At 50.3% G+C, this 23,551-nt stretch overlaps 1 protein-coding gene across 14 annotated transcripts in view; it reads right to left on the reverse strand.

Annotated features, from left to right (window-relative positions):
- Positions 1-17,940, reverse strand: part of BCAS1 (brain enriched myelin associated protein 1) — a 91,164-nt gene extending 73,224 nt beyond the window's left edge. For 13 of the 14 annotated variants that reach the window (XM_079127970.1, XM_079127964.1, XM_079127974.1 and 10 more), the window contains exons 1-3: positions 17,810-17,940; positions 9,272-9,348; positions 6,813-6,888 (exon numbers count right to left, since the gene is read on the reverse strand). In XM_079127970.1, the coding sequence (XP_078984096.1) occupies positions 6,813-6,888; positions 9,272-9,343 (148 nt within the window). In that variant the 5' untranslated portion in view covers positions 9,344-9,348; positions 17,810-17,940. The remainder of the gene's footprint in view (positions 1-6,812; positions 6,889-9,271; positions 9,349-17,809) is intronic. The other variant, XM_079127966.1, reaches the window with a different exon arrangement.
- Between the last annotated feature and the right edge of the window lie 5,611 nt (positions 17,941-23,551).

Genomic DNA, 23,551 nt, shown 5'->3' on the forward strand with positions numbered 1-23,551 from the left:
ACAGCATGCTGTTGTACTTGTTTTATCCTTACTCTCTTACTGTGCCTATTTATAAATTAAACTTCATCATAGGTATGCATGCACGGGAAATAACAGATTTGGTGCTATGGGAGGTTCCAGGAACCCGCTGAGGAACCCACTGATCAAAGAGCATGTCACCATGGATAAGGAAGTGCTACTGGAATTCCTTCTTCCCTGCTTCCTCCCCACTCGCACGGATGCCCCAAGTGGACAGGGCCTGGGTGCATCCTGATTACAGCCCCAGTGCCCCCAGCAGTGCTTGGCAGTAGGGTTAAGTCAGGTAAGGTGGTGAGGCAGCGGGCAGAGAACCCAGAGCATAGCCTCACAAGCACGTGGCCACGGACCACAGAAACAACCCCCCTTATAACCAGGGTGCTGCTGGAGACGGGCTTCTTTTTGTCTGAGAACTTATTGTCCAGATCCTCCTGGTTCTGAAGGTAAAAGCGGGAAGCAGAAACTTATAATTTTATTTGCAAAAAAAGGTGTCTACTTGAGAAAAGTATTTCCCTAAAGTCCTCTTGTATGCTACACTGTCCTATGTGTCACTCTACAGATCAGTCAGGATAAAGGATTGAATGCCCATACGCTCACTGCAAAGGGAAATTATAAATCTTGCAAAAGACACAGGAGTTGGTAGACTCATGTGAATTCACATTGGTGAGCTGCTGGGATCAGACACGGAGCCACTGTTGGGCAAGATCTGGCAGTGTGAGAGCAGTTAGTCCAAGACCAAGGGAAAGTCGTGATGAGCTCTTCAGAAGAGAATTCTATTTGAATTTGATATTTGAATATCAAAGGATTCTGATAGGCCCTTGGGGAGACTGCTGAAGACCTCAAAGAGTTTGCAAACTGACCCTTCTGCGCTCATGTTGCAAGAGTCAAATGACACTTTGAACAGCTGTGGCTTTCTGTGTTGTACAAATGTGTCTGCTCTTGTAAGTCTTCAGTCAGGACTCAAGTGGGAGATGCTCAGGGCTTGGAGGAAGGCGTTGGGTTTGAACGTTTCACTGAATGATCGCATTTCATGCTTTTCAACTCAATATTAAAAGCCGAGTTGTCTTTGCCAAGAAATTCTACCATAAATAAAAGAAGGGAATTGGTTTGGGTGAGGAGGAAGAATTCCTGACTATCAGCTTAATCTGGATATTAAGGAAAGAAAATGCTGGATCAAAATGGAACGGGAGTGAAGGGTAACAGCTCACCCACTCTGTCCAGACAGACGTGCTAGAGGCGGCCATGGGTATCAGTCACTGTGGGTCAGGACTGTGAAAGCAACATGCCTGGTCCCCACTCCTCTTGGCGTACGCATTCACTATCATTCACATGCCTCCAAAATCTGCAATGTGCAAAGTTAATTCAAACTAGCCTCTGCTCAGCATGAGCAGAGGTCGTGAAAGACACTCAGATGTTTGAGTTGGTCTTGTGGGTTTTCTTTTTAATAATTTGGATAATAATAATACCCATTTAACACATGTGCTTACTACTGAAAATGATTAATCAACCTGAAGTGCCTTATCAAACTTGGATGTGCAAATGCATACAAGGGTTCAAGGCATTCATATATGGTGGTTGTATTTGTCATTGTCATTTTTATAAAATTGGATCATGTGAGAAATATATTCAATTGCTTTTTCACATCATAGTTTTTCCTCATAGTCAACCTGCCAAATCCATCTTCTTTTTTAAGAGCTGCATAATTTTCCTGATCTACCAAAAGTATTTAGACCATTGCCTGATCCGTGGATACTCTGTTCTCTCCACTGTTCCTTTCAAGTTTACTACCAACAGTGCTGGAATGGGCTTCCATGTTCATAAATTCTAAACTGGTGTTTTCCTCCCTATAAACTGGAGGCAGAAATGTTGAATTGCTATAGCAATGAGCAGATAATTAAAAAAAAAAAAAAAAGCCAGATTACTTTTCATGAAAGGTTCTAGAGACTCACATTTCCAGCAGGTTTCGACGGTGTATTCTTTCCCACTGACACAATGTGAAGCACCTTCAAATGGAAAGCAGTTCACTCTTGGAGCCCCCAGCTGCAGACAGGGGGCCCCCTGTCTGGTGAAGATGCAAGAAGACTGCCAAATTGGCCAGGAGACAGAATGAGCATGGGCTCCGGGGAGAAGCGCAGGGAGCAGCCACATCAGGATGGCCTTGCTGTTCCACAGAAGAGGCACAGATGGTTGATGGACACGTAGAAAGGGGCCTAGCATGGCTGCTCGTCAGGAGAGCAGAGAAGACCACCGCAGGGTGCCACATCACACCCAGGAGGCTGGCCCAAACCAAATAGGCAGACAGCGACCGTGCTGGTGAGGATGGGGGACGCGGCACCCCCACACAGTGCCGGTGAGAACGCGAGGGCTCGGACGCTCTGGTCCTCAGAGTGAAACCCAGTGTGAGCCTGCGCTTCCATCCTGGGTGCACCTGAGAGAATGAGCGCACACGCTCGGGGGGAAACTGTGCGCGGAAGTTCAGTGTAGAATTTGTCATGACAGCCCAGAGAGGAAACAAGCCCCTCTCCAACCCCTGGAGGATGAATAGACAAAACTAGGCCCAAGGAATGGAGGATTATCTAGCCAACAAGTGGCAAAGCACGGGCACAGGCTGCCCCAGGATGAACCCCAAGCACTGCCCTAGGATTGAGAAGACGGTCCCGCTCAGCAAGGGCGCCTGGGGCGAGGCTGGGGCGTTGGCGCTGGAGTCTGTTGTTGAGACCGTTCAGGGCTTCTCTGGACTGCTCCCAGGGCATGTCGTGGCATGAAGCAACGTCCACATAGCGAAAAGAACAAAGTAACAGGAGAGACTTCCAGAAAGGACAGGCAGGATCCAAAGCCGACAGAGGGAACAGCTGACCCATTTCCTGCATTTCCGAGGTGGGCGCCGAGCAGGGGCAGCTCTACCTAATGAGCAGGCAGCTCTGATCCGGAGTCCTGATGTGGACCTTGTGTCCTGGAGTGAGTGCAGTGGCCCTGAGGACATCTCCATATTCCAGCATCTGGTTTTGTGCTTGGAAAATTCAGGAATTTGAATGGTTCAAGTTACTTGGAGCAATGTGTCCCCCAGAGGTCATTTCTAAAAGGCCAACGCAGGAACCTGGCAGGCAGCTAGATGGTGTAGGATGAGACTTAAGAGCTGTGAGGCCAGCCAGCCTCTGGCAGTGTCCACCATTTCTGGTGGTGGGAAACATTCACGAGGAGCGCACACGATGGGCAGGATGTCCAGTGAGCCCGGCCACCCCACCAGCCCACTTGGAGTTGGCCACAGAACATCAGGCTAGTTCCTTCCAGTTACGGTAACCTGAGGGTGATGGGGTGATTTTTTTAAGCTGTCTTTGTTGATCCGTGTACAGCAGCGGGAGGAACAAGGCAACATCAGAGGGGACCAGCCGTGAGATCTGCTTATGTCACAGCACTGAGTGTGGCCGGCACAGGGTGGAGGCTTTTTAGAACTGGGGAATTTAAAATAAATTCTTAGATCAGGCTGTCACTGAAAGCCTCGTTATCTGCTAAGGGATTCTCACGGAGAGCCGAGGCTGGAGCGGCCTGGAAACAGGCAGCAACCTCCACAGCGCTGAGTGCTGCTTCTCAGCACCGGTGAGCAGCCTCGGAGTCCCCTGGGGTTCAGGGAACAGAGCCATCCAAAGCCCTGTATATCTGATACCCTTTGCTGAGTTCTGTGTCGCTACAACAAAAGGATGCAAACACTCCTTTTATTTGAGTTGTGGAAACAGTTTTGTTTTGTTGTTGTTTTTGGTTTGCTTTTTAAAGAGCAGCCAGGCATGGTGGCACACGCCCGTAATTCCAGTTACTAGGGAGGCTGGGGCAGGAGGATACCAAGTCCGAGGCCAGTATCTTCAACATTGAGAAGCTCCGTCTCAACAACAAGAACAGGAGAGCAAATAGGGGAAACAGCAGATGCTAAGAGAACACACATATTTGCTCCCATCCAGGCCAGAGACGCTGCCCCCTAGTTTTCCCTGTCTATGTAGCAATGATTTATGATGTTTTGTCTCCCACGACACTTTGCACAAATGGGAATTGCATCTATTCTCACTCATTATATCATCAGCAGGAGCACTTTGCTCAAGAAAGAAGTTGCAATTTAAAAAATTCCATATATGTATGTACATACACACACACACACATAGGTATATATATGGAATCTTAAAAGTAAATTCAGGCAATTCTTCTTTTTAGAAAAAATTGTGGACAAAAGGGAAGATTTTAATTTAGAGACTTCTTATCCCAGTGAAACAGAGACATTCTTCTGCTTCTGAAAAATGACGTGTCCCGGCATCCCAGCAGATAAATGGCACGTTAGTCTCTGCCATCCATTAGCAGTGAGCACTGGGCAGTTTTTTTTTTTTTTTTTTTTTTTTCCCCAAGAGGGGACCAACACCTTGGATTTGCTAGAAAAGAAATAGAGAAAGAAAAAAATTGGAGGCATTTGCATTTCTGTAAAGATGTGAGAAGTTTTTGGCATCAGTACTCAGGGCGGGGAGTCTGGTGGGTGATAGGCCAGGGACCTCAGAGCAGAGAGCGGGGGGGACAGCAGACTGCTCACGGTTGCCCTGGCTCCTGCGTGTCATCCCCTTCACCCCGTGCAGCTGCGGTCCTCAGAGTAACCTTACGAGGTTAACAGGTCAACGTCATCGTTCCCGTTTCCAGATGGCTCTCGATGGCATGAAAACCTTGCCTGGGATACCTGGGGGGTCAGTGGCAGAGCTGGGACCCCTGTCCAGGTCCACGTCCAGGGACCCGTGTCCAGGTCCACCAGACTCTGCTGCTTCCAAGCACTACAGTAACAAACGACCACAGATGTTGTGTCTGAACACATCTGGATAAGTTAACCTCCAGTTCTGAAGGTCATAAGTATAAGATGGGTCAGCTTCTAGAAGCTCGAGGGGCGAGCCTGCCTCCTGTCTTTGCCAGCATCCGAGGTCACCTGCACTCCTCCGCTCAGAGTCCCCTCCTCCGTCTTTAAGACCAGCACTGCAGCATCTTTAAGCCTCTGTGTGACATCTGCTCCTTCTTCACCTCTTCTTCTCCTGCTCTGTCCCTCCTGCTTCACTCCTCATAGTCCCTGGTGAGGACATTGGGCCCAACCTGGTAACCCAGGATCATCCCCGCATCTCAGGATCTGCACATCACATCTGCAAAGTTTGCTTTTGCTCTAAGGTGACAGTCGCAGGTTCTGGAGCTCAGATGTGGTCATCTGGGAGGAGGAGTGGCCTAGCTGTATGTCCCACACCTATCACATTCCGTGGCCTCATAAATACGGAAATTGCATAAATAAGCCGAGTTCCCCAGTGCACATGCTCAGTGGGTGCTGGTGATCCCAAGGGCACAAGTACGGGGTCTCAGGGAGGATGAGGAATCGTACTCTTCCTGTGCACAGAGCCCAGATGCGCCCCTCAATGTGGCTAGCAGCGTCCCGTGAGCTCTCAGTGCGTTGCCTCCCTGAGTGCTGGAGGTCTCCTGTGAGGCCCAGCGTCCTCCCCACCTGGTCCCCTCTGCCCTGTTGCCCACTCCTCAGGTCTGCCTGAAGGAGAAGGTGACTCCAAGTCTCTCAGTGGCCATATTTTTGTCACTAAAAACGCTGGCTCCATCACAGCAACTTTATCTTCTCACTCAGAGTTGGGTTTATGCTCATCCTTGCCATACTGCTCTCAGGGGGCTGTGTGGCAACTTTTGTAAAAATAAGCTGAAAAACAATTATCTTCTGGGAGATGAAAGCCTTCTGGGGTATTTCCTCCCTGAAATATCCAGGCTTAGTCTTTATCTCTTCCCTTTAGCTTTAGGTGGAAAGGTGAGTGGCTGTCATCTCAGATGGGGCCAGAAAGTGATCGCTGAATGTCACCAGGGGCTGTGGCCTCTCCAGGCTCACGGCTTTCTAAATGGAACGCTGTGTTCTCTTTGTAGGATGATTAATTGGGTCTGGCCTGGCGGAGGGGGAGGGACAGCACGTTTCTTGTCTTCTAACTCTGGGATTTCTGGGCCTTTAGAGATTTTGCTTTTCCTTCTCAGTTCCCAAAGTCTGCATGTGAACACACACTGGGAGCCCTGTAGTCAGGTCAGCGGGCGAGGCGGGTCCCCTCCAAGCTGGCCTGAGTCACCAAGATGCAATAGATTCACACGTCACCCACGTGAAAGGACAGGTTCCATGTCACACGTTTGGAGCAGGGAGTCTGACCAAGGTCTTCTGCCTCCAAAGCCAAACTCCTAGCATTTCCTCTGCTGCCTCATCTACTGTGATTCCTGGGCTCTTCCAGCTGTCAGTCATATCTACTCAGAAGAGGTGAGGACTGTTCTGGGTTGAACTGTATCTGCGTGCCGCCCCCCAAAGATACTGAAGTCCTAACCCTGTGAATGTGACCTTATTTGGAAACAGGGCCTTTGCAGATGATTAGGCCATGAAGGTGGGTCCTAATCCAGCATGATTCCTTCCTTATTAAAAAGGGAGATTCAGCCACAGAGACAGAAGTGTACCACAGGAGGGTGCGGTGAAGGTGCAGGAAGAGGATGCATCCACAAGCCAGGGCACAGGCCTGAAACAGCCCCAACCCCAGCCCTGCCGGTGCCTCAGTCCCAAACTTCTGGCCTCCACACCGAGACCATACATTCCTGTTGGCTAAGTGGCACAGTTTATGGTAATTTGTTACAGCAACTCCAGGAAAGGAATTCAGGTGGGCTTCCCACGGGGGCCTACGGCTTCCGCCTTCCATTTTGTTGGCTGTGAATGGGATTGAGATGCCCCAGACTGAGAGGTGCAGCCCACCCAGCGGGGTACTGACCTTCATCATAGTGCTGAACCGTGCGGGTCGATATGATCACTGGGATCCCGTTCTGATCGCATGCGCTGTCGGATGCCTGGAACAGACAGGTGGCTGTTATGGGAGGATCTTCAGGGGAAGCTGAAAGCTCGCAAGGAAGAGTCTGACGAGCACATCACAAAGTCCAGTTCACCTCAGGGCGGTTTCTAGCTACTCTTGAGCTTTCTGTCATGCCTCAGAGTACCGAAACCACCTCTCCAGCCTGGATTCCTGCCTCACATGCACTCTCTGCTTTATGCCTGTCTTAGCGAGCCTCCCAGCCAGGCAGGCACTGGCCGAGGGGCATCGAGGCGCACGGACACTTGCCTAATCAGGGTGGGGCAAGAATTTAACATCCAGGTTCCCAGACCTGGGGGCTTAGCTCACTCTACCACCAGGCACACAAACACAACCATCAGCCAGGACTCTAGTCAACAAACCTGTCAGGTACAGGAAATTCATTGCTCTGTGTGTGTGTTGCGTGTGTTGTGTGTTGTGTTGTGTGTGTTGTGTATTGTGTGTGTTGTGTGTTCTTCTCCATATTCCCTCTCTTCATCTTCACTGTTGTAAACACTTTCTAATTTTACAGGCCCTGCCCTGATTATTTTCCTCTTCTGTTATTTAGTATAGAAACTCTAAAAGATTATGAAGACACGTGTACACACAAACATTCATATTCACATGGGAAGATAAGAGTTGCAAACGAGTCATATAATGCCATTTTGTGATCTAATAATCTAAATTATAACCTGATAATTAATATCAGGTGAATTTTGATTTCATGATAAGTATTTAACTTAGTGTCTTGTTACTACTATTAACAGGAAGAACATATGTTAGTAAACACAGAAAGTAAAAGACTAAATGCCAACTCTAAAGGTAGGAATCTCCTCCTCAGGAGGGGGAGACAGAAGGCTTTCCTTCATTTATGTTTGGTAATGGTAACAATTGTTTAATTTGAGTTCTCAAATTCATCATTATCATACCAAGAAAGCCTCGACCATGTGGCCCAGACATTGCCACCAGCTTCCCCAGCTTCATATTTGTGTGAATTTGGTGTATTGAGTCAATAGTCTGCTTTAAGTATTTCAGAATCAATTGCCAATTTTTAAAATCAGCAGAGTTCATTGACCCTGTTTACTGCTTCCTAATGAAGAACAAGGATCTGAGGATGCCAGCCGTCCTGACGGTGTGCGTTGTGTGGGGCTGTGGCCATCCTGGGGATGCACTGGCCGGCCCGTCTTCGGGGGCCTCGGCCTCCAGTGCTCCTCGGCCACCGCCCTGCTACGCTGCTTTTCTCATGGCCTGGCTCCTGGAGGTAAGTAGCTTATCTGAACTTGGAACCACTTGGAGAACTTGAGAAACCCCCAGTGCCCGCCCCACAACCAGAGATCACGATGTCAGGTGGCCTCAGGCGGGCCTGGCATCAGGAGCTTCCGCGCACCCCAGGTCGTGCTAACACGCGTGCAGGTTTGCGTCCCGTGCGGTCAGCATTCTCCTGCCCAGGCTTCCTTCCAGTCCAGCCTTCTGCTCTGAGGAGGAAGCCCCTCCTCTATGATCAACTTGCATCTGCGGGTGTTTCTCCTGGAGGGACTCATGTAGCAAGGCTCTCTGTCTGAGGCTGAATTGATGTAAAAAGCACTGATCATAGAAATTTAGGTCCTTTACTTTCTGGAAGTAGAAGATCCAACATCCAAGGAGAAACATTGAATGTCCTTGGCCTCAGCTCTTGAGAGCAGCCTTGTAAGGGGATCCCTGGCGAGCATTCTCCACCCTGACTGCACACTCCGACAGCAGGGGGCTTTGAAAGCCCCCAGCCTGCCCAGCTCCCCAGCTTCTGGCTTAACGGGTATAGAGGGCAACTCGGGCATTGCAAGCTTTAATAGTTGCCCAGGGGTGTCTAACGTGCAGCTGAGATCTGGAACCACCGGCGCAGATGTAAGCCCTCTGCCCCTGGGACGTGTTGGGCCAGGTAACAGTTTGCTATAGAGTGGGAAGGCCTGCGCATTGTAGCGTGTGTAGCAACAGCCCTGGTCTCTGTGTATTAGGTGCCAGAACCACACCTTCCTGAGATGTGACTGCCCAAAATACCTCCAGACCTTGATAGGTGTCCCTGCAAGGAGTGGTGGCTGAAGATACTACAGTTGAGAACCCGGCTGGGAGTAGGCACCAAACTGGCCTCCTCAGGACCCTTGTGTGTGGCCTTAAAGACACGGTAACAGAGGCATCCATCGCTGCAATTTCTGACTGAGTCTTAAATGGAGCCCCAGAATCTGCATTTTTAACCAACTCCAGAGGTCTGACTAACCGAACAGCAACGAGGACAGGAGTCCTCCTCCAGCATTGCCCTGTGGTCAGCACTGGGCAGCCCGTTGCTTCTTCTGTCCCCGGCTACCTACTAGTGAGTGGCCAGTTTCCCTGTGTCTGCAATGGCTCTGTACCTTGTAAGCATTGGGTTCCGGTTCATTCTCTTGGTCTTCGACTCTTTGTGGGACACTCATCTGGTTACCCATCGTTCCTGTATTAGAGAAAGAAAGAGACAGGGGAGAGGAAAGAAATCAAACCAAAACCAAACCAAAATCTTATATGGACACTTGGAGGCCCAGAGCAGATACCCAACAGGTTGCTGGGGGACATCACCATCAGCCCAGGTTAGAACGGACTGTTTACATTTGCTTATGGAATGAGGGGAGATTTTGGACCCTCGTGAACAACAGAATTAAAGTCAAATACAGCCCTCATTTTCAATTGCATTTCCTTGCTGGGGAAAATTATTTATCACCATGCAAAGTGTCAGGGGCAAAAGACATTTTCACCCGCTTGTCGTGGGACTCCAGCTATTCTATCAAGGAGACTTTAGAATAAGATTGAACTAATTGAACTAATACTTATGATTTCACTTTCCTCTGGTCCTCACTAAACGAGCCCCATTAAAACCTCTCCTAGTGTTGGCATTTCTGTGTTGCAGCACTTAGCGCTGCTGGTGATTTTATATTTATTTGGGTAAACTTTCATTCATTTACTGATTCAAGAACTAGATAGTGAGCAGAGCCAGCATTAGGGCCTCTAGCTGCCCATCAAGCAGGCAGGGCTCACTGACGTCACGGAGTTGAAATCTGCTGGGCAGACAATAAGCAAACAGACAGTAAGTCTACACACAAGGTCATTGTACTGGTTACAGGTAGAGTTCATCGCAAGACTGCCCAGCTTGAGTCCTCTCTGCCCTTTTAGCTGTGGGTCTTTGGGAGAGTTGGTTAGTGTCTCTGTGCCTTATAAGACTGCCACAGGGACTCAACAAGTTAATGCTTGTAAAGTGGTTAGAACACTGTCAGGCTCATAATAAACCATACACATGTGTTTAAGAGACAAAAACACAGGGTCCTATGCTATGAGTAAGAGCAAATCATCAGCGTTACGAGGTAGAGGACAGGGGTGGCCGCATAGGGTAGAAGTGTTCTGGAGTGGCTATTGGTGTGGTCGCAGTCCAGTCTTGGAGTGCTAAATGGTGTGCTTATGTCTCTTTCCTCAATACATTGTGTGTACCCGTAAGACAGGGTTCAGTCTGCCTTCTCTGGCTTTTTATCTCCTACTTCTAGTAGCGTGTCTGCATTTATTAGGAGCTTGGGAATTATTTGTGAGTTGCCTGGAGGAAGGAACCACCGTCCCCTGGGGCAGACACTGACCCAGGCAATGCCACTTCATCACCGACCCCTCAGAGCCTGGTAGGTCGTAGTGACGATGTAACCCACTGGTCCAGTGGGGACTCCAAGCGTGGTTTCCGAGTGCTTGGCCCACATGGCTCATTCCTCCCTACAGAGCCCCGGAGCTCTGGTAGGTGGACAGACAACCAGCAAATAGACAACGAGGCCAATAGAGACCTGCAAAACAGGTATCACCGCCATCTCATTCTTGACATAAGGAAGCCAAAGCTCAAGGAGATTAAATTGCTTCCCACAGCTAATGGGTAGAGGCAGGAAATGGGTGCTGTCTGCTCCAGAATGTTCTGCACATTATTAGCTCCCCTTGGAAAGAAGGGAATCGAGCCCCAGAGCTTACCAAGGACACAGCCACGGTGTGGCCCTGCGGGGCTGATCCTAGAACTAGGGGCCCTTCCCCGCCCCACTTTGCCGTCTCATTACCTCACATTCTTTTTCACACACGCAAAGATTCCAGTAAGCCCTTCTCCAAAGTTGGGCACTGGCTTATGTGCTCCAGTGGTTTTCAGAATAAAAAGCAGGAATTTTGGTTTCTGACTGAAAGCAGTCAATGTGTCCACGAGGATTCCGTGACTTCTTCCTCTGGACATGAGTTTTTATTTCCCGTTAATCGATGCATCAAGTAATCGGAAATGAGGGAGGCTAAGGAAGGGACATGGATCCCTCCACCTGCTCTCTCAGGGGAATTTGGCACATGATCACATCTGGGGACTTTATGTGTCTTCTAATCACACCATGTCACACAGCGGAGCACGGCTGAACTCACAGCATCTTGTTATTCTGCAACGTTTCCCATTTATAAACTTCACAATGTGCATACTTACAAAGGACCATCACTTCCATCTATAAATGGGGCACGATGAATATAATGCCAAACTCTCAAGTCCAGGGTCAGTAAACAACAGCTGTGGCCAAATTCAGCTTACCGACTGTTCCAGCACTGCCCATGAACTAAGGATGGGCTTCACATTTATAAATGGTTGAAACAAGTCAGATAAAGAATCATGAGGTGCAACACATGAGCATCATGAGAAAGTCAAACTTCAGCATCCCTAAGTGAAGTTTTATTGGGAGACGGCCTTGCCCATTTATCTATGCACTGTCTAGGACACTTTTATGCTACGGTGGTACAAAAGTGTCAAGTCATGACCAAAAACGTGGTCTTCACAGCCTACAGTATTTACTATCGAGTCCTCTCCAGAAAGGTTACTGACCCTGCTCAGGATCAACCTTGGGGATCAAGTGAGATATCTGAGAGATTAAGTGCTGCCCTTGGTAAGACCGGCCAGGATTTAAACATACCATACACAAAAATAATGGCAGGAAAACTCTAGCAAGCATAGTCATAATAAAACAATAATAGCAACATCATTTGCTGAGAGCTGCCATGTGTCCAGACAGGAGCTTCATTTGTGGTAAAGTTAATTTATACCTTGTAACAAATCAGCAAGGCAGCAGAATTATCCTTCCGGATTTTCAGATGAGGAAACTGAGGCCTGTAGGTTAAATGTTTCAGCCAAGGTCATGCATAAACAAGTGCGTACATATGTACACATGCAAGAATATATTTATACGCACAAGTGTCTCCACCTAAACTTAGCTTTTAACAAGTTTAAACGTGATTACTTAACAATGAGCCTACAAGTGTTATAAGCTCTTGTTACTCATTTGAATTCGATCCCTTTCCTTAAGGTTATGACGTACCTGAGGCTGGGAGGTGGGAATGTCTGCAGGTAGGAGAGAACTTTTCCCCCCACAGAGCTGGGGTTACATAATCCTGATCACTGTGCATTTAAGTAGCCTCTCGGCAACTTCAGGGCCAAGGGGACCAAAAGAAGGAGAATCCAGCCCCACATCTTCTGCAGGGATCACCTGGAATCAGGTAACACCCCTTCTCACCAACTGTTACAACTTGGGAAACTGCTCCTGCCCCACCTTCAGTTTTTAAAGAGCAGGATTTATATGGGACAAAAGTAGAGGGCTGCTGCTGCCACCTACTGGCAGACGCATGAGTTTACCCGGTGGAACTGAATGGGGTGGGCCCTGGGGAGGGGGTTGGTGATGAATGGCAATTATGTCCTCTGCTAACCCTTGGCAAGAGGACCCCAAGTCCTCTGATGCCAGAAGGTACTTTGCCTAATAAAGCAGTAATGATCACCACAGCTGATGGGCATGGTGAGCCGCCCACGGACCGCCGGACACCCTTGGTATAGCACAGTGTGACTAAGGTTAGAGATCTGGGCTCCGGAGTTTGGAATCCTTGCTGACCACATGTTGAAGGAGTGCCGCTGGGCAAGTTTCTGAGCCTCTCTGGGCCTCAGTTTCCTCCTCTGTAAAATGGAATAGGCCTCATCTCAAGGGGTCGTGCTAATTAGGCCAGTTAATATACACAAGCTGCCCCAAGCAAGGCCTGCAAGTGCTGGTATTATTGTTGTTACTGTTGCTGTGGTTTCCAGTCAGTTTGCCCCAAAGTTCCCTGGCAGTAGGAACCCACTGAGGAGTCTGGCAGCATCTCTGATTCCCATGAGCCTCTCACCCGAGTCAGGTTGGGTCCTGGAAGATGTACTTGTAGCAAATGCTGCAGTGATTCTTGTTATCAGTTACCTATAGACCATACAGGAATGGGGACTGTATTCAAGATTGACCCAGGAAGGAGGACCTTCTGGGATTACAGGATTTTTCTTGCTAAGACCACAAAGTCCTGGGAAACCAGAATGGCTTGGGTACCACAAGAGGCACTCAGGATTGTGAGGCAGGCACTCTTTATGCCCATGACACAGGTGGGAAAACTGAGACACAGGCAGCCTAGACGATAGTTCCTATCTGTGATGAAGTTCTCACCAGCCCTCCCCAAAACGAGAAAAATAAACCAGATAGTGAGTTTTTTCAGATAAACTTATTCAATAGAAAGATCTGGCTTTATTTTGAAAAGAAAGAGAGAGAGAGCAAATTAAATGTGTGATGTTTAAATGCACTTTCCTCGTGAAGCAATGGTACGCATTGTTTCAATTTTATAATCTGATTTGACATTCAGCCCAGTAAGTCACCTAATGGTGGCGCTTGGTTTTTGAAATTGGATCCATGTCTGAGTGTGTTAAAGCTACTACTGAGGCTCAGGGGAAAAAGCCTCTTCCCTTCCCCCTGGGACTGGTGCTCAGACTAGGCAGCACATAGAGTCACCTGCATGTGGAGTTTTGAGGCCTCTGTGCCCAGGCCTCAGTCAGACTGAGTGCAGTGGATTCTTAGCCTGGGGTCCCACACCAAGCTCTCTAGCTGGTGCCTATGGTTGATTGTCACTGCTGTGGACATTTGAGGGTAAGCAGGCAAGCATCCTCCTGGCTAGAGCTCTTTTCTAAATGCTGCCTGCCCTGACACAGTGAGCCAGGTTCAGGGATTCTCAAAAGGAATAATGACCTTGGCCTTCAAGGACAACAAACTGTGGCCGGCCTGGGCATCTGGAAACATCCACTACTACCTTTCTAGCTGACTGTGTTTCTGGACACCATCTTGTCAGCCTGTAAACCCAGAGAAACATCCGCCTCTGCTTCCCTCCACCCAGGGCGGGCATGTGGGTCATGCCTACTGCAAGGCCTCTGCCCTTCCAGCTGCTGCTTCAGAGATGGGACAGGCCCTGAGGGAGGAAGCCGGGCTGCCTGGCTCCAGCAGTCCTGCTCTGCTCCTTCCTTGTGGAAAATGGTGGCAACAGGAGCGTGTGTGGGGGAGCTTCTCTAGGTGCATGCAGTCCCGATTCCAGGTGTGCCTTCTCTTGGTCCTCCGGGTAACCCTCTGGGTTACTTTATTTTCCTAATTTTCTGATAAGAAACTGAGGCAAGAAAGGTTTCGGTACTTCCTATGCTGTCCTCCAATGTCATGGTACTTTAGGGAGGGTTAGGTGAGACTGGCGTGTACCTAACGCACATGTGACTGAGTTTGAAGGTCCAGCCTGTAACCAGTCAATCAAAGTGGAATGAAATTATCCCCCCTCCAACGGAACCAGTGTCCCTAGATGAGACACCCAAGGGCTCCCCTTTGCTCTCTCTTTGACACGGTAATGCATAGCTAGAAGGCAGCTATTGCAAATCAGGAAGGGGCCTCCATCCAGAACCTATTGACCCAACTTTGATCTTGGATTTCTAGCCTCCAGGACTTTGCCACAGTAAATGTCTGTGGTTTAAACCTCCTCTCATCCCTCTACCTCCCACGGTATTTTTGTTATTGCAGCCCCCATAGACTAACACTGACCATCTGCTATTAAGTGGGAGAGTCAAGACCTAAACCTCTGGGACCTGGTCCCAGACTTTCAGCTTTCACTTTCCTCCCTTCTCCTATTTCTCCTGCATGCAAATTATGCTGTAACAATTTAAAATATTTGCATGTAATACAGTAGAACATAGAATATAAAATATTCATGGCATATCCATTTTTTGGTGATAAGAAAATTATAACTAATCCAGGAGTATGGTATGATCTAAAGTGAGGAAGGCAAAATGGAAAGTTCCCTGGTGATGGTATGTTTGACACAGGGCTTGGCAAGAGACAGATGTGCAAACGTTAGCTATCGCTAGCAGTATTTGTTTCTGTTGGTAGCCTTATGATCAGACCTTGGTGTTTTGATTCCTGAGTCAATCTGCCACTCTGGAAGTCGCCTGGAGCCCCGCCTCTTCCACACCAGTGGGGGTGCCTCTGTCCCCTCAGTTATAGATTGACAACCAGCCATCCTCCTGGGAGCAGACCAGTGCCATTTAAGCCAGCCTGGAGAAAGAGCCTTTCCAAGCTCCCTCAGTGGCGGCTAAGTGACTGTCGAGTGGAAGGAGGAGGTTCTTGAAGGGTGGAAAGGTGACAGAATGAGTCACCAGGTAAACAGGAAACACCTTCCGTCAAGGTGACGGAATGCAGGCACACCGTGGGCCCTCCCAGCCGAGGCCATGCCAACATGGCAAGGCTGGCACGCCCCTCAGACCAGCCCACTGGCCCCAGGGCAAGGTCAGCATGTGGATGAGTAGAGAACAGATCCACTCTGCCAGGGCCTGCGTCCTGCGTTTGTGGCCCGGTGAGCCACAGCACAGAACCAGGAACTTGGTGGCAATTGTTCAGAGGAGCAGGTTGCTTCCTGCTCCGGGGGTGCAGAGGACTGAAATGCAGCCCTCATTGGGTCCTCCAGCCCTGAGCCCTGGGAGGGGTAGTGCTGAGCCCAGGGAAGGGGTGCTTCCATCTGAGTCTGCTGCGCACTCTGGAAACGCCTGCTGATGAATTCATAGCTACTGGAACCCTAGACTGTGCTAGCATAAATGGTGGCTGATCCTAGGAGGCTCGGCCCTCTCCATCTGATTCTGACATCTTTAAGCTAATCTTGACAGAGGTGAGCACCAAGTGAAGGCCTGCCTGTGCCGGGCAGGGCCAGACCCATGAGCAGGACGCAGAGTGCAAGACCCCTCTGGGACGGGGAAGGAGCAGAATCAGCCCGGAGAGTGAGCGCCTCTCTACTGTCTGCCTCCGGTCTTCCCTCACTTCACCCTCGTCCTGGCCCTGGTGCCAGGCACGCCAGGTGCAGGGGCTCCTTTTCCCTTACAGAAGCCCACTACCCCATTCCCTAGATGGAAAGACTGAGGCAGCGAGGGCAGTGCCTTGCCCGGGCACAGGAGTCCTCGCATCCCATTCGCCAATTCAGTGGATAAGGAAGAACATCAGGCAGAGAGCGATGGAGACTTCGTGCCTCTGGACTCAAACCCTAACCTTTAACCACCCACAGCACAGTTGACAGAGCAAGAGAAGCTGCCCTGATAGTCAGCACACACTGGACACTCAGCAGGACAGTGGAGCCCAAACAGGGAATAGGCCCCCCGAAAACCTGTGCACCCTTCTCACAATGCATCTTGTCCTACCTCAGCCAGGAGGGAAGGGGTGCACAGGCCTTCTCCTTTCCCAAAGGACAGACCCTTTTTCTAAAGAGAAAATGATCCTGGGGTCTCAGACCTCTTTGGAAAAAATAATCCTCTGTGATATGGGGCACTGGTTTGTCTCTTCCACTCTTCCTGAAACTGGAAAGCACTTTAGGTTGCACCTGTCTTGTCTTTTATTTAGGGGGAAGGCGTGGTGTACATAAACACCAGGGCTTCAAGCCAGCTGGGGCACAGCAGGGCTGGGGTTGGGTGAGGCACAGAAGGAGTGCCCAGCACTTCAGTTACAGAGGTGGGTGCAAATCAAAATTCATGTTGTCACTCATCTTATTTTTACTAAGATTTTGTTCATCATGGATAGCTTGACATTAACGTTTATTTTGTAGATTTGTCTTAGAATGGATCTTGATGGCTGTGTTTTTTGGTGGCTCTTCAGTTTTGCCTGCTTGCTTCCCTTTCCCCACCAGCCTGACTGGATCCCACAACTTCCTTTCCAGGAGACCCCGGGACGGGTTCCCCACCCTCCCAGCCCAGCCTGCTCCTCCTGATTATAAGATGGAGCCGAGGGTGACCTCAGGAACCAAAGCAGCAGCTGAAGTTACTAAGGCTCAGGTGTCAGTCCTGGCGTTAGTCGCTCAGTCCTACGTTACACCCATTGTACAGATGAGGAAACTGTACAAGGAGCCCTCCAGAGGGCTGAAGGAATCTGCCCCAGGCGCCTGGCCACGCTGTGGTGGGGCTGAGGCTGGCATCCTGAGGTCTGCCTCCAGGGCACCAGATCTCCTCGCTCTGGCTCTTCCAGGTAGGAAAGTGGCTCAGAGGCCAATGCAGACACCCGTGGTCACGCAGCTGGGGTTTGATACCAGCTCCTGCCTCACGGGCTGATCTTGAAGGCAATTAAGATAATTTGCAGAAAAAACCAGATTGACAGGAGACACTGAATTTTCTCCTGTCTCCCCTGGTTCTTAGACAGGTGCAGACTCAAAATCGGCTTCATTCCAGGTAATTCTTGCCCTGACAGAGGCCCCCAAATTACACAGCCTCCCCTCCTGATTGCTGTCCTGCCCCGTGTCCAGCAACGACCCTCGGTGGTTCCAGGCAGATAGGAGCAGTTTCTGTAGCCATGGGCCCAACTCTGCTCACGCTGCCACTGAGTCCTTGCAAGACTAAAACGTTTGGGAAGTGCAGTCTTTGAAACCATTTCACAGATGGCAAAACCAAGTTCTGAGCCACGTACCCAAGACGCGCAGTAAATAAGCAACAGAGCAGGGGTCAAACTCAGCCCCCAGCCCCCACCTCTACAGTCTACCACCCATCACCAAACAGCAGATCCTCCTGTGTTTGCTGCAGGCTCTGCAAGGGTTACCTGTGGAATCCGCGGTGGGAGTAACTTCAGTCTCTGGGAGTCGCCTGGTGCTTCTCCTGCCCTGGGTCCTGCGTCTCCAGCTGGTGCTGCCCAAAACCAGGCTAGCAGGTGAGCCCTCTGCTTCCTGGTCTGCTGGGGCCTGCTGCTGAATACACACAGCAGGCAAACACAGGCTTGGGTGGAGTCGTCCCCTCCCCTGCAGGTCCTATAGAAGCAGGAGCTCTTCCTGGACTCAGCTTCCCTCACCTCTCCAAGAACAACATGCTCTGAATTCTCACACTCTGATGCCTCCCTGGCACTGCAAGAGTCTTGTCCAGAGCCCCTTGCCAGCCACGATGCTCAGGTAGACTTGGGTAGCTAATTCCCTTTCCCAGTAGCTGTGGGTCTTGATCGGACCTGGGAAAACATGGTCCGTGAGCGCTGGCCATTCTGCCCGCCTTGAACCTTCCTGTCTCCCAGAGCACCCTCTGCACCCTGACCTGACCCCTAAGTGGAAGGAAATAACATCCTGCTGCACACTAGGTCTGAAATCTGTGTCCCTCCAGGGCTTTGGACACTGAGAGGCAGGTGACCTGGAGGGTGGCCTTCTTTTTCTCTGCAGGCCAGAAGCTCAAGACAGGTTACTTAATCAATTTAATTTCATCAAGGATGTTTATTCAAGGCTTTTGTGAGAACATAGAGAACATGAAAGCATAAATTAAAGTAGAGCAAAAGAAACCGGGTGCGGTGGTGCACGCCTGTAATCCCCGCCATTCAGAAGGCTGAGGCAGGAGGATGGCAAATTTGAGCACAGCCTGGGAGACTTAGTGACACCCTGTCTCAAAATAAAAAAACTAAAATGTGCTGGAGGTGTAGCTCAGTGGGGAGCGCTAGTATGCATAGGACCCTAAGGGTCCCCAGCACCCCAAACATTAAAGCAAAAGAATATAGAGACACAAGTTGGGGACATCAAATGGGAACGGGATCAAAAATAAATTACGTGTTGAAGTACAAACTTGCCCTGAGGCTGCACAGCATGACCTGAGCTTCCTAGTAGCCAAAGCAAAAGGAAAGCATGGTCAGTTCCACTGCTCGGCCCTCGAGAACACATCGGAGGGAAGTGCAGCTAGTAATTACCGTGGCTTTGCCCAGCGTCCTGCTCAGCCCAACACTCACCTTGAGGACATGGGGACCTCCGGCTGTCCATAGGCCAAGGCAAAGAGAGGCGAGTCAGGGAGGCGGGTCACCACTCGGCCTGGGTGCATTGTCATGGAACACGCGCGCGCACACACACACATGGCAGAGCATCGTCCTCATGGTGAAGGAAGAGCCTGGCCGTGGGAGGAGGAGGCGTCTTTCAGAAACCGACTTTACGGGGCGAAATACTATTTCAGTGACAGAAGCCAGTCAGGACCAGGCACCGAAATTAGGGCTGTAATTGTGACTCCAGCTCAGCGCTGTGCACTCAAAGCTGGAATGTAACAAACGCAATTATTAGGCGGCTGGATGTGTACACGCACTGCGCCAACGCAAGCCTCGGAGGAAGCCCGGCCTGGAGGTTCAGGAGCTGGGCCTGGCTCTGGGCTCAGATCCTCTTCTTACAAGAGCAGCTGTGATTCTGAGCAGGTTATATGAACCCCAGGTCTCTGTTAGCTCCCAGGCTGGGAGTTCCTTTGTGTTTCTTCTGCACCTGTTTTTGCGTCTCTGACTCACTGTAAACCAGCTTGGTGATCTGTCTGCTGTGGAGTAGGTCTCTGGGCCACTGGCTGTTCACTCTCAAGTTACACATGACAAGAGCTGTCACTTTACTCTTTGCAAATCTTCAGTATCCATCCATCCATCCATTCATTCATCCATCCATCCTCCATCCATCCATCCATCCTCCATCCATCCATCCATCCATCCATCCATCCATCCTTTATCCATACATCCATCTATCCATCCATCCATTTATCCTCTATCCATCTATCCATCCATCTCATTTATGCTTATAATTGGGGTTTTCTTGCACCCACTTTATGAAATAAGAGGTTCAGGGCTAGGAGTGATTAGGTAGTGAAAGAAAACTGTCCAGGCAGGGCGCTTAGCAGTGTGTCAGGCAGGTGGCACACCATCACCAGGTACCACCTGCAGGAGTTGGGAGCAGAGGTGGAGGCTGTGTAGGAGTCAGTGCAAAATCAAAAAGACAAGCCCCTTCTTCTAAACACAGGGGAAGGTCCTACTGAGAGATGCAAAGCAGCTTCCTCTTTAGTCCACATTTTTGCCCTCTGTACTTTTCACATTTCTGTTATTCTAAGTCATTCCAAGGAATAAAAAATAAAAATTTAAGTTATCAGAATGAAGTGTTCTGTTTGCATTTACCACATGCACTGCTGACTTGACCTGCCCTGAACTCCCGTGTAGAACCACCACCATCACCACTGGTACATCAGGCTGGCCCACGCATCAGGCTGGCCCACGCATCAGGCTGGCACGCACAGGTGTATTCTGCTCTTACAAAACAGCGTCAGTGCCACACAAGACTGCTGCGGCGTTTCTCCTTCCCTCCTAGACTGCCCTGCCTTCCACCCACACTGTCTGCCTTGGGTTTTGCATGATTAAGGGAGCCCGGCGGAAGCAGCCTCTGGGTTTCCAGTCCCTTTCTGTCTAAGTCATGGTGGTCAGCAGAAGTGGGCAGCGGGAGAAAGGAAGGATGGGCCGGCTCCTGGGTGCCTTGCCCTCGTCCATGCTGGAGACCGTTTCTGACTGAAGGGGAAGTGTGGCCTCTCAGGGCTTTGGGTGCCCCACACACTCAGTTGTTAATGTCACATTTGAGCCTTTCACTTGCCTTCAGGTTTGCTCAGCGCCCCATATGGAGACCCCCTGGAATTGTGTGCTGGTGGCATCATGAAGGCTGAGTGTGGACGTGGCAAGGGCCGACCGGCCTGTGTGCTGTGAGCCTCTCACGCCCTCGGTCAACGCCCCATCAGTTGTTCTCACCATCCAGGCTCAAAGAAAGCACTAGTGAGAATCTCAAGATGGTGGCCGCAGCGTGGTTGGCCAAGACCAGGCCCTGGTGGAGGCGGTGGAGTCTCCAGAGTGCAGATGTGGGGGAGAACTTGCCTCCTGGTGTGGCCTCGGCAGCGGGGTCCCTCACAGAGCCCCCTCTGCACCCCTGCTTGAGTGGCTCACCATCACGCCCCAATCTGGTCCACCTCTTACCCTGCTTGCCTTACCCTCTCTGCCCTGCTTCAAATATTGGCAAACTCATGAAGCCGTCAGTTGCTCTTATCAAACTGCTTTCCTGGGCCTCTGGTTGGAGCCCTTGGTGGAGTGGAGGGGGTCGTGGAATTCTGAAGTCCCCAGTGGGCTCTGCGAGGCTGGTCCCTGGGTGCTCTGCTCATGCTCCGATCTCCTCCTCGTAGACCTGGGGCCTCGCTCGCTGAGCTAACATCAACCATGTTTTCCATCTTTCAGCCCGAGGGGCACCCCCAGAGGCTACAGCGTGGTCATGCATAGGTGGCCTGAGGCTGGGAGACAGCTGCTGGGTCAGGAAGCCCACCCTGCTCCAACTGAGACAGGACACCTGACGCGTCCCTTTCTCGTCCCCGGCATCTTTCAGATTACTTTCCTCCACTTTATCTGATGTGCTCCTTATTATTATCCTATGACTTAAGTATCTGAGTAAGGATGAAACAAAAGTTCAAAGAAGATCAATGGCTTGTTCATTTCAAACCATGGCTAGTGCTGGGCTCTGACCTCTCAAGGCTGAACCCAGGCTCAGTCTCGGGGAAGAACCCCAAGGGTCTGGAGTCATTCAGCCCAACACAGAATTCTGGCTTCGACTGCAGATGAGCGGTGTGACCTTGGGCAGACTGCCTGCCCTCTCTGTGCTGTAGTGTTATCATGTATAAAGCGGGTCTACTGGCAGCAGCGCCATCATAGAGTTGCTGTGGCAATGAAGTGAGACAGTTCACAAAAATGCTTGACGTGGTGCCCGGCACTCAGCCTGAGCAGTAAGTCATAGCCACGAAGGGACAGAGTTGGGAATTAAACACGTGCCATTGGCTTCAGAACGGGCACCCCCATAAGAAGCTCAGTACGCACACGAAAATGCAGCAGACACAGACCCGCAGGAGCAGAAGGCACACAAGCGCACAGCTGGGGAGGACAGGAGTGGGGCCCACTCAGGACTGCCCTGAGGGCCGACGTTTGAGCTCTCTGGCTTTGCATCCCATTGCAACTTGATAGTTCAGGAACTGCGGTGATGCACCCTCACACTCTCCAGCTGGTCCGACCCTCCAGCTCACCCTGGGCTGTGAGAACACCGGGCCAGGGCAGCTCGGGGACGCTTCGGCTGAGAGTGGTCTCCCATCCCCTCCCCAGCCCCGGAGAGAGGGGTCTGCTGCCGTCACTTCCCCTTCCCGCCACCCGGCTCTCTGTCACCAGTGCTGCCTAGGAGGGCAGGGTAGCTGGGGGTGCTGAGCAGGGCCTGGAACCGGAGGCCTCTTCACAGCCTGGCTGGCTTCGAGCTGTGGAGCTGGGTGACAACATCGATCACACAACGTTAAACATACTCCGCGCTCACTTGAAAGCCATCGAAGTGGTAAATTTTATGTTATGCCTATTTTATTACCATGCCAGATGCCTCATTAAAGCTTGAATTTCTGATAAAATAATGAATACTTTTTCCAGTGATTCCAAATTCTGTGTCAGAACAGGCTGAGCATAACCCACACACTCTTTGGGACAGGGAGTTTGAATAATGCAGGTGATTCTGAAGTGTCGGGGCGAAGAGTCGCTCATTTAAGCAAATCGTGATTCTTCTCGTGGGGCAAACTCATGGCTGAAGGAAAAAGTCCAGGTTTGTTCTTTAGCATGGACAGTGGGAAATGGCTGACAATGGCCAACACCGCTCTGTGGGCACCTCGCCCAGGAGGCGTTCATTCAGCCATAGATGCTCTCAGGGCACCTTCTTTTACCAGGCCTTTTGGGGAGGCCTTGGGGCTCAGCTTGTTCATGGTCCCGCCTTCAAAGAGAGAGGCGTGCGCAGGTTAGCAGGCAGCTCTAACACGGTGCTGTCCAGAGAAGGAGGGAAACTAACTTAAAGGAAGGGACTGGGGAAGAGGGATAGCCAAGCAAAAATGCTTTGGAAGGAGAACCGAGAAGGCATGCTCACTGGAGAGAGAGGAGCAGGTTATGAGATTTCTTTTCTTCCTTCCTTTTTTTTTTTTTTTTCCCCATCCCTTTGGTATCAGAGATAAAACCCAGGGATGCTTAACTACTGAGTAACATCCCAGCTTTTTAAATTTTTTTATTTGGAGACAGGGTCTCACTAAGTTGCTTAGGGTCTCACTATGTTGTTGAGGCTGGCCTTGAACTTGGGATCCTCCTGTCTCGGCCTCCCAAGCTGCTGTTATTACAGGTGCGCGCCACTGCGCCCAGCATCTTAGGAGTTTTCTAACCTAGAAGACTGATGGCCAGGAAAAATGCAGCCACCTTCTCCTCTTATAAAAGGGGGACGCCATAGAATTGCTTCGTATCACTGTCAGGATGGTTAGGTTAGCTCACATATGCAAAGCACTTAAATCAGTCCTAATCAATGTTTGATATTCGTATTGGGGTGGCTTACTTTTTTGCATATCTGACATGATTTGACTTAGAGTCCCTGTCATTTTGGGCTCAGGGTTGGAAAAGAAGGTACCTCATGAGCTTTAACTGTCAGAGAAAGGAGAACTTGACCTCCCGGTTCTCAGCCTCCATTCGGAGACACTAGAATTTTCA

The sequence above is a fragment of the Sciurus vulgaris genome (genome assembly GCF_902686455.1).
Source record: "Sciurus vulgaris genome assembly, chromosome: 2".
Lineage (NCBI taxonomy): Eukaryota > Metazoa > Chordata > Mammalia > Rodentia > Sciuridae > Sciurus > Sciurus vulgaris.